The sequence below is a fragment of the Strongylocentrotus purpuratus genome, unplaced genomic scaffold, assembly GCF_000002235.5.
Source record: "Strongylocentrotus purpuratus isolate Spur 01 unplaced genomic scaffold, Spur_5.0 spur5_scaffold_7, whole genome shotgun sequence".
Lineage (NCBI taxonomy): Eukaryota > Metazoa > Echinodermata > Echinoidea > Camarodonta > Strongylocentrotidae > Strongylocentrotus > Strongylocentrotus purpuratus.
Window position 1 is genome coordinate 32,040,595 of NW_022145613.1, and position 11,299 is coordinate 32,051,893.

Sequence of the window (11,299 nt, forward strand, 5' to 3'; positions counted from 1 at the left end):
CCCCCCCCCCTCTATATTTTGTTCTGTGCTACTAGTATCCCTATTACATATTATAATTTATAACATATTGGAACAAAGTACAGACTACAATCAACTTAGTTATATCGAATGAATAAAGTTTGTTAAATCCCCTACCCCCGTTAAAAACAAAACCAACAACAACAAACACAAAAAAAAAGAAAAAAAAAAAGAAAAGAAAAACAAAAAAACAAAAAAAAAAACAAAAAAAACAAAAACAAAAACAAACAAAAAAAAACGATACAAGAAGACGTGGGCAGCCTATGGCAGTCGAGACCGGTCAATCACACACAGCTGTGAACCGGGCAGGCCCCCCCTTTCCTCATCCCTTGCATTTTCTTGCATATTATCCATGTTTACCTTGAGATGTTCCCATTTTTTATAGTGGAGCGTCAACGTATTTCGTTCAGTAGCACTCTTTCTTTCTTCCTGTTTACTTTTGAATATTTTCTCTCTTATTTCTTCAATACTTGGAGGCTTCTTTTTTTCCCTACTAATAAATATCAAATATTTAATTAATAAAACCACGTGATTAATCATTTGCCTATCTTCGGTTATTTCGTCTAATCCAATGTGAACTTCCTTCCAGCTCATATCTTTAAGGATTGGAATATCCAAACTATCACTACATTGTGGAGCATTAACCGTGATCGATAAAATTCCCTATTTTTGAAAAAATGGTAAGGGAAAGAATGGGACAGCGTTGATTCGTATACAGGCCGTCTGTTCTTCTAGTTTTGTGGTGAGAATCGTACAGTATTCCGAGAGAAAATATTATTGTCATCATTATTATTTGACTCTGCATCAGGAAGAAGTGACTTACTTTCTTCTTCAAACCATAGAGTTATGAATTTTCAGTCTCCCCGTCCAAGCTTTGACAACAACAAAACGGTTGGTATACGATCTTCACTCGGCCGATGCCGAGTACAAAACACTGTTGTTGTTGTAGTTGCTATTTTAGTTTCAACGCATCATTCAGTTTAATTTACTTTAGTTTAGTTTATTATTATTAACTCAAACACCCCATATTTTATGTGAGGACAGAATAAAAACGATACGAAATATCATCAACATAATTATGTACAAAAAACCAAAGGCAAGATCAACTTGACAATAAAGGTATTAACACAAAACATATGTTTGTAAAGACAAACAGAAAAACGTGAAAATATAATAACGTACCATAACCATAACTGATTATTGTGAATCTTTTCGCATACTCTGTTTATGTTTAGACGTTTATCCGGTTATTTTATTTAAATTGCAAAACTTTCAATAAATACAAGCGCAAACGTTGTTTAACGTATAAGCTGAATTATTAACGTCATCATTGCAAAGTCTCTTCGAGCTTATCAATTACAGAATTAAAGTTCATGTATATAGACATCCTTCAAATATTGATTGTTTACACGCAGTCCAATATGCACCGTCAAGGTGAGATTGCCTGAACCACGACTAGATGCTAATGCAGAGAAAACTGTATACAGTTGGCATGCACACGCCCCAACGCACAGCTATAGTGGTAGAAGGAATCGCAACAAGCGACGCTCGCTTTGAATTGGACATAATAGCAACAGGACGTAGAGGTGACGCAAGTAATTTACAGGATCAAAGAGAAGAAGAATGATATATTGGTTTACCCCCAGCCTGAAAAGAAGATTTCTGTACCAGAGAGCTACCAGTCAAAACAGATTAATTTTGGATATGACTCAAACTTCAGAGGAGAATATCGAAAGAACGGGAGCAGAATAATATCCAGCGCATCTCCAACGTCTGAGCTGTGTACGTACGAGAGATCGCACGTGAACATTCGCATAATATTCAATCGAGATTGCTGTGGCAAGTGGTAATATACCAACGCATTAGGGGAGAGAGATAATTCAGGAATAAGTCATAAAATAAGATGCTTCGTTGACTCTATACAGTAACGACACTTGCGATTACTGGAGGTGCCTTTTAGTGCTTTCAGAATCAAGATAATGGACTAGCTGTATTGAACAGAAGAGTGAGTAAGTATAGTAAATGGATATTATCATCAAGACAGTGTTATTACGAATTCTTGAAATTCTAGACACCATTGGTGTTCGTAATAATGTTGCAGTTGTTTATAAAGTACTTCTGTTTACCTTTGGTTGTAAAGGATTTCCCTTCACGTAAGTAAACAATATATTATAGTACTTAATTTAATAATTAATTATCTTATTCAGGTAGAAACGACCTTGCCTATCACAGATACGAGAATTTTGCCTCTGTTTTTTTTTCAGTGAAGTCAGTTCAATTCAAAGGCAAAGAATAATTATAGGAAGAAAATATCAGCATTGGAAAAAACTATGCAAAATGCAACAGCGGAAAAAGTTGGACCTGCGAATCTTGGATGATCGAGTGTCCACCGGTAAAGGAAGCATTTTCATAACGAACTCACTATCAAACAGTTGCCTTGGATGAAATATAGGCTATAGCATGTCATTTCTGTACAATGCCAATGGAGAAAAATTAGAGATGAATCGACTTTATAAATCGGTTGCATGCCTTATACTGGGAATGCAAGGATTGCGATTGGTTTGCCGATTGTTCGAAGAAACCAAATTGCTAATGGATAATTAAAATGATGATCAGGGGGGCGCCTACATGGGAAGCTGGAATAACAACGCGTCATGCATGCCTCGGGCTAAAAATTATTGATCGAACAATGTCCATTGTTTATTAGGGTGGATTAAACACACACCGGAACTAATGCATATACATTAAAATTTAAATGCACTTTGCTTCCTCATATAAAAATTAATTATATACTCAAGAATCGAGGGTAAAACTGTGCCAGAAATATCCAGCGTCATGTTAATGCACAACATAACTGTCACATTAATAATCTTATAAACGTGATATGCATGCCTACATGAAAAATTGATGATCGCACACAAAAAGACACCAATACTCTATGAAGTTATGCTGGAATGGAACTCAACCTCGCTGGAAAAGATCTCCACCATTCCCTGGAAAAATATCATGTCTGCTGAATGGCAGATTTAGGATGTTAACACTACAATATTGGAGTTAACTACTTCTTGTCTCTCAAGTCTCAAGCGACTCATTCTGCACGGACCTTGAATACTATTCAAAACAAAAATCTACATAAAGCAACTTTGAAAGGGGTGATAGTGACTAGTGAAAAGGAAGATTATCTTCCGTCCTGGGAGTCGTTTCTCCCGTAGTTATGAGGTTTCTTTTGCCACATAGCTTCTTTTTGTAAAAACTGTAAAAAACCTTCGATAGGGCGGCTTCATTAGGGCCTGAACCAAGTCTTTCGAAAGGCGATGCTTGAAAAACTAGTTTTGGCTGTAGTGATGGAGCGATGTGAAGCTGAACATATACGATTTCATAAAAAGGTCTCCATTACCGACTGGGGTGCCGAATGGTAATGTGATACATTCAGATAACTATAATATAGTGCCGCTGGCAGTGTGCAATAACAACTTCAAGGCGAACAATGAACAAATCCACTTCATGCAGCCCTTGCCCGTGGTATACCATAAGGACAATCATGCATTATCCAATTTACCCGTTGCCATAGAAACATGAAGCTAGTTGCTATTCTCGCATAGCAACGCAAACGAACCAGAGGCTGTGCGAATACTATACCAAGGATCGAATCGCTTATACCAATACTAAGGTGTTCTTCTGTTCTTTTGTCAATATTTATTTAAAGCTATGGGGTACTATAATACCCAGGGGGGCTTACAAAACACAAGAGGCACTTATACACTGCCATTATTTCGTTTATTGTGTAGGGTTGGTTTCACGTATATAGGTCAGATGTATAATATACATATATTATGTTTTTTGTTTCACAGTTCTATATGATTATCAAGGTTATTATTCAGACGCGACCCCCCCCCCCTCCTCCTCCTCATCACAACTTTCCATTCTATTTTTGCAGAGGAAATAATACAATTTACCCAAGTTACACATGGTAACATTTTGTAGAATTCCATCAAGGTTTTAGATTTTAGAGTATATTATAACAGAGTGAGAGAATTTGATTTTGGAGGCTAATAATTCTATGAGCAAAATAATACCAACAAGATTGACTGTGATGGACTGTAGACAACAAGATGCATCGTAAAGAGGTACCAACTAACGGTCTCCGTCGTACCAAATTTCTAGTGATGATATATTCCCAATACCCATATGGTTTTAATTTCTGTAGGCCAAGTATAGACCCAGCCCTACACATCAATACAAAATAATATTGATCTAGCGGATGATTGGATGACCAGTCATATTATTCTCTGCCATAACACCGGAAAGTGTTTATTGTATGTGTAGTTTAGAAAGAGAAATGGGGAGAGGTGAGGGGAAGCACGCCACGTTGGCAAAGTCAATCGATTTTTGGTGATCAAATTGCGAAGTACAATACATGTATATTGTAATACATTTAGGTCAGCAAGCACGAGAGGTCAATTATCAGCTTTCAAGCTGCTTCTTTTATACTTACATTTCCTCAACTGTCAATCTTAATTGCGAAAGGCCTAATATACATTGATCCTTCATAGCTAAACCCATGTAGTATGTTATCTGTTATAATAAAGTTAAGCCATTATACTTTTCTTGAATCTTGCTTCCAAATAGTATTCAAAATGACTTAACTTTGTGAAACAACTTGCTTTGTACATTTGCCCCCCTCCCCCACAATTTTGGATTAGAAAAAAAAGACAAACCAGGACCTTAGTTTTTATTTGTCAGATTATTGTTATAGCACGATAACAACTAATTTCGAATATCAACCTAACGCAATTCTAAAAGCCTTTGTTGTACGTCACCAGTCTATTGAAAGCAATGTACAAACATGACAATGAGGGCATTCATAATTCGAACATGCTTTCCTTGGGATTTCCGATGGGTATTGAAATTGCGCTTGAGTTTATTTTTCAGAAATAATTGTTATTGCGATCGTGTTTTATAAACTCCTGTTGCATTGCATAAGCTATTGACTAATGTGGAAATGATTGGGAATGTCACCAATATATTTCAAATGTCAAAGTCCTTCACTGTTGTCTTCTATTTATCTGTGCAGGTAAAGGAACATCAACGCAGGATCCAAGATGGCGACTGACCAACACGATGGCGACCCTGCAAGCCCTGAAACCGATATCCACAGCGTGCAGTTCATGGAAGAATTCACCACCTGCCCGATATGCGAACGGGAATACGAAGACCCACGGATGCTGCCATGTTTACATACCTACTGCAGGAACTGCATCGGGAAGAAGCAAAAACAAAATGGCGGCAGTTTCACTTGTGATTTGTGTAAGGACGGTGCGATTGTGAAAGTATCCGCGGTGAACTTGGCAATTAATACGATGGTTGCGAAGATGAAGTCGATGTTGACGGGAGATCAGGCCGAGTCAAGCACCGAATCGGAGTCAGATGCAAGTCTCACAGAGAAGACGTGCACCTCGTGTGAAAAAGGCAACGTCGCGACGTGCCGTTGTCAAGACTGTCGAGAGTTCATGTGCAAGGCTTGCAAGAGGGCGCATAATAACGTCAAGATCCTACGCGATCACACAGTGGTGTCCATGGAGCAATGGCAGAAGATGAAAGAGAAGGATCCTCATTTGGACGATACAAATACCGTCAACAAATTATGCCTTGAACACAAAGAACCCATATCATTATTCTGCGAGATATGTTCTCAGTTGGCTTGCAGTGACTGTGTTGTACTGTATCACAAGGGGGAGAAGCACCGCTGCGTTACGATCGAGGAAGCTGCAGCAGCGAGGAAGCAAGAGTTGGAGGCTGCCATCCGCAAGACGCAACAGACGGCAGCGAAATTCCGCGGAGCCTGGGAAATCCTTGAGAAGACGCGAAATGAGTTGAAAGGCAGCGGAGAACAGCTTCGCACCGAGATCAAAGAAGCCATCAAAAGCGAGAAAGACGACTTGGAGGACCGCGAGCAACGGTATATTGGAAATGTTGATGCTGTTGTAAAGAAGAACGATGACAAAATCGAAGAAAACATTGATAAAATTGAGATGGCGTTAGAAAAGCTGGCTACAGCTTTTGAGCTCGGTGAGAGCGTTCTTGATTTTGGTGATGAGTACCATTTATTGTCGTTAGATCTAGCGCTGCGGTCACGACTTGCGGACCTGCAGAAGCTCCAACCTAGGCTTCCTTCAGAGGACCTGAGCATCATTGACATATCCGAAATCACAGGAGATGACGCAGCAGATGCAACTGATGAAACGGACGGAGGAAAGAGTGAATCGACCGAATCAGAGCAAGATGTCAGTGAGGACACGACTCCGGTGTGGGAGCTTGCATCTACCATTGGCGCACAAGGTTCCAAAGAGGGAGAGTTTGACTGGTGTAGAGGCGTTTCGGTATCACTGGATGGACACACTATTGTCGCCGACTGGGGGAACGACCGCGTTCAGGTCCTTGATAAAGATGGAAAGTTCGTGTGTCTGTTAAACTCTGACAAGAAACCTGCTGGGAAGCTCTCGATGCCTCAAGATGTGGCATGTCTTGCCGATGGTCGTTTCGTTGCCGTTGATAAGTCAAAGTTCGTCCGTATATACGACCCTCAGGGCCGCTTCTATCTCCGCTTTGATACATCGAGCAAAGATGAGGAAATTAAAATGCTAGACGTCGAGCTGGCCTGCGTCACCGTCGACCGACGGAACCGAATCCTGGTCGGTGACTGCAAGCGAAACGTCATCACGTTCCATTACGCCGACGGCACCCTCTTGAAGACACTGCCTGTCGTCGGTCCCAGTCATCTCGCCACTGATCTACGGGACCGCATCGTTGTCAGCTGTCCCAGGAAACAGAAGATCCGAATCATGACCAAAGAAGGGAAACTCCTTTTGGCTATTGATTCGTACGGTGAGACCGGGAAGCTGAAGCCGAGTGGAGTCTGCTGTGATGCAGAGAATAACATCTATGTGGTCCACAAGGAGCGTGGAGGAGAGAAGGGGGTCCACATGTACAATGATCGGGGCCAGTATGTAGCAAGTGTTGGTTCTTCTTTCAGAGAGCCATTCGATGTTTGTCTCTCTGCAGAGGGCCACGTTGTTGTTTCTGACGAAGATGCAATCAAGGTATTTCGCAAGAAACCCAAAGGCTCACCTTCGGAGTGACCCGACCGTGAGATGTATTCATGATGTCAATTTAAGTTGTGTCCGACAAGACTCTTGCAATGATGACCAAAGTAATGGCCCAGATTTTGCTCCGGAAATTCATGGGCAACCGGGCATGCTACACATTTATTTTTTGCATTTCCGAATTATGAAGTTTAATGATCGAAATGTGCTAATTTGGATATTTTTTCTCATACTTTACTCGTGGCTGGTTAATATGAACATGTATAGAATTATTAATACATATTAATATTTATCACTATACGTGACTATATAATTTGATGCTGAAAGGTCTAGATTGTTCAAAGTAATGACTTTGAGAGTATAATAATAAGTGATTAAAAGTGTTTGGAACTTAGGCTTCATGGTAGTCCGATCTATGCGTCAACCTTTTAAAGGCACACTGCCATACTTGTAGCTACTTGCTCCCTCTATATAGAAAACTTCCCTAATCGGTGCCTGTTGGTCCCCCATGATCCTCTTTTTCTTATGTTAAATGAGAGCTGAGTTAATGAGATAGCCACCTGTCACAGTGACCTCGATGGCTCTCTGTGTGGTCTAATCCATTCTGGCCCAGTAGTGGTGACGATTTTTAAGTATTTCGATCAAACTTACTTCATCTATTTTCCTAGTAGACATTCAACTTTGCGTTTAGAATATTTACCGCGGTACATAATTATAAAACATCATGTATTTTCTATTACGTAATATATTCTCAAGTCTTTAAACTTCAGAGAGATAATTCAGTTACATGGTATCGAAATTCCCAAATATTTGTATTGACATTGCAAAATTGATGGTAGGATGTTGTGGGAGAGGGGCGTTCCGGATGGAAACATTAATAATTAGTCGTCAACGAAAGAGCGAGGTAGTTTTGAATAGAACAAATTAGTGTATTGATTCCGCTGTGATTCTGTACCTATAATTATGTATGAGGTGAGGCCTTCATCGCACACAAATTATGTTGTACCTTGTTACCACTGCCATTGTAAAATATCAAACGCATACCTCTAAAAGTATTATAACATTGTGTTATAAAAATTAATCGACTAATTAACAACCACCTTCGACCCTAGTTTGGCATAACAACAGTGATAACGATGTGGTATTATATTTTTCCGCCAGTTAGTGAGTGCCAGTATAATTTTCCCAAGTTATATTATGATTGTTGTTTTAAATAGTATTTTGAGAGGGATCGATGACATGTGAATTCTTGGTGCAGCGGGTATATAATATTCGTGATCAGATTATGATAATAGTCACAGAGTCCTTCGACCTAACCTCCGCTTATCAGATTCTGCACTGCACAATACTATACTCATATATTCTTGGAGGTACAAAGTTCGCATAATACACTTAAATTCACAATCACAGACGTGATCAGAGTTCGCCTCAAAGGGCCCAGTTCCAATTTATCATTATTCGTGTTTGTGCCAAGATCTTTAACAATCGAAATCATTCATCATTTATCATTAATTTGTGCATGAAAGACTGTGTAAAGTGAAGATAACATTCACTGGAGAATCGTTGAAAAAATGTTAGTTTTGATATTTTTAATGACTTTATTGATTGTGGAACAGATATAAAGGATACTTTTAACATGATTAATCTGGACACAGTTGGTATTCAGTGAGCGACGATTGATTTACATGTACATGTATTTAATAGCGTGTTCATTTAATCTGACTGAGTGTTGCATTAGCAAGAGAAGAGAAACGAATTCTTACATATTGATCTTTTCTATTATGTTGAAAAGGAATACAATAGCTAATCACGTCACAAAATGTAGTCTGCAGGCACAGACTCAAATTTGATACTTTACCACAATTCCTAAAGCCTCGGGCAGAGCTTAGCCTAGGCCATCAACATACAAAACGTCATGTTGTCTCACAGTACCGACACTGTTACCTGAAACCACTGACAAGGTTTTAGTCTGCAAACTATAACAAGTGAATGCACCTTTGTATAAACATAATGATTGGAAAACGTTACCATTACTCAGTCGGATGGAAACAAATGTATTACAATGCAATTTTATGATTTATTTATTACAAAATTTGAATATTTTGAAATAGAGACAGTTCCCAGGGTAGCATAAGAGGGTCAGACCAAGAGCAGTGCATGCAGTTTGCAATATACAGTGTATAAGTAAAATTTGGATTGTAAATACTTTGAATATCCTGACGTTTTTTGCTTGTCTGTCGGGTAAGCAAGATCAAATGATTTCCGAATTGGGCAAGTGAACAATTATTTTTTGAGGTGTGTTTCAAATACATGAACCTTTTGTGTATCTACAATCGCTAATGTATGATATGATTTTAACAAAAGTTTTGTTTTGAAATTTAATATTGCCAAATGCAAATTAGCATAATGGTTTCCAACTTATAATTGTTTGTCTTTATACTATTACTGATGAAATCAAATGGCAAGGCTACAGTAAACCAGTGTAAAAGTAATGATTGTATATTATTTTAATATTGATGACCAACTTGACAAGCGCATATAGTGTAATGTATAATTATTTTGCATATTTTACTTCAATGAAAACATAATATAATGACATGTTTGATGAAACTCGACATTAGCCTATTTATGATGTAAATAAATAATGAGTAAAAAAATGAAATCAACATATTGCTTCAAAGACACATTTGTTTTACCCTAGCCTTTTTTCTAGACATACAGTTAGCGGTTTAGCCAAATTTGATAGTAATATTTCGCATGCAAGATATTACAAAGCATGATAATTACTGGGTTGTAAATTCGTTTACTAAGAAAAAACAAGAAGAAATGAGAGTGAACGTGAAAGATTCAAGGTGCAGAGAAGTAGAGAAATGAGAAAGTATATACTTAATATGTACTGAAAGTTTAAAATATTTCGTTACTGTGGGTTATAAAAGGCTCTGAAATCCAGAAGCGGACCTATAGTCCAAGATGTTTGGAATATGAATGTTAATAACAATTCCGAATATTCTTTTCTTCTTGAACGCACTGGAAAAAGAAACACCGATGATATATTGATAATATTACCAAGAAATGTTCCGATATTTTAGTATAAGTTTATTACCGGTTCAAACACTCGAATGTTCTTCTTTTTTACACTGCATTGCCCAGAGAGAGAATGGGAGAGAGGAAGAGAGAGTAACCCACGTTGTAAACGAATTATCTTGATCTGAAAATCAGTTATGTGATTAATACAAAATATTTTCAAGAAAAGACAGATAGAGAAGTGGATGAGAGATAGAAATTAAAATTGAAAGTGTACAATTTTATATTTCAGAACGAAAATGATAGTGGTTTGATATTAATCACTAGTTCCTTGAAAAAATAAAAATAGAAAAAAATCGCAAAATCAATCACAATTTTGTTGGTACAATTAAATTTACCACTTGTAATAAGAGCGTATATTATGAGTGCACATTAGAGAAACATAATTATCTGATATATATATATTCTTTGTGTTTGGATACAGATATGAAGAAAATAAATGATGATGATAATAATAACAGCATTAAACTGATAATATAAGTACAAGCAGAAAAAGAAGGAGGAGAAGAAAAAGGAGGAGGAGGAAGAAGAGGAAAATAAAGATGAATAGCTAGGTTCGGTTCGATATAATTATGAAGTAATGATTCTCATTTTAATTCAGAAATATGTAAAAATAAACCTAATCATGAATTTATTCCAGTACTGTCAGCGAATAAAATGTGCAAAAAAACAAAAAATGTCACGTCACGGACAGGATTCGAACCTGTGCGGGGAAACCCCATTGGATTTCGAGTCCAACGCCTTAACCACTCGGCCACCGTGACTTTCCCGCCAAATGTGAGCTTTAACAAGATATAGAAAAATTGACGGTATGAAAAGCATTCAAGAGAGTCAAATTGGATGTAATAATGCGTTTAACGAAAACAACTGTTAAAATAATACCATTTATTCATGATAATATGAACAAAATCCAAAAATTTTGACACTACTTGCTGTAAATACAATACACATACCCACTTTTATGACGAAACATAAAATATCCACAGCGCCCTCTACGCCAATTAGATTCACATCTTTTGCGTAGCCTGCTTGCAAGTGGGGAAAAAGAAATGGAAATTTTGTTCTTGGCCTATCCTGCAAAAAAAAAAGGCAGG

At 37.8% G+C, this 11,299-nt stretch overlaps 1 protein-coding gene and 1 non-coding gene across 4 annotated transcripts; one reads left to right on the forward strand and one right to left on the reverse strand.

Annotated features, from left to right (window-relative positions):
- Positions 1–673: 673 nt before the first annotated feature.
- LOC100891628 (tripartite motif-containing protein 2) lies at positions 674–7,547 on the forward strand. 3 transcript variants are annotated; one of them, XM_030974189.1, is made up of 2 exons: positions 674–760; positions 5,093–7,547. In XM_030974189.1, exon 2 carries the CDS (start codon positions 5,121–5,123, stop codon positions 7,155–7,157), a length of 2,037 nt encoding a protein of 678 aa, XP_030830049.1. In that variant the 5' UTR covers positions 674–760; positions 5,093–5,120; the 3' UTR covers positions 7,158–7,547. The 3 variants fall into 3 exon arrangements, with proteins under 3 accessions (XP_030830049.1, XP_030830048.1, XP_011670217.2); XM_030974188.1 differs by lacking the exon at positions 674–760 and adding an exon at positions 1,056–2,027; XM_011671915.2 differs by lacking the exon at positions 674–760 and adding an exon at positions 1,056–2,023.
- A 3,340-nt stretch (positions 7,548–10,887) lies between these two features.
- Positions 10,888–10,969, reverse strand: TRNAS-CGA. The gene has a single exon. It is a non-coding gene; the product is annotated as a tRNA-Ser (tRNA).
- Positions 10,970–11,299: the final 330 nt, after the last annotated feature.

Excerpts from the sequence above, each read along its gene's own strand:
- LOC100891628 (XM_030974189.1), top strand. The coding sequence starts at position 5,121 with ATGGCGACTGACCAACACGATGGCGACCCTGCAAGCCCTGAAACCGAT.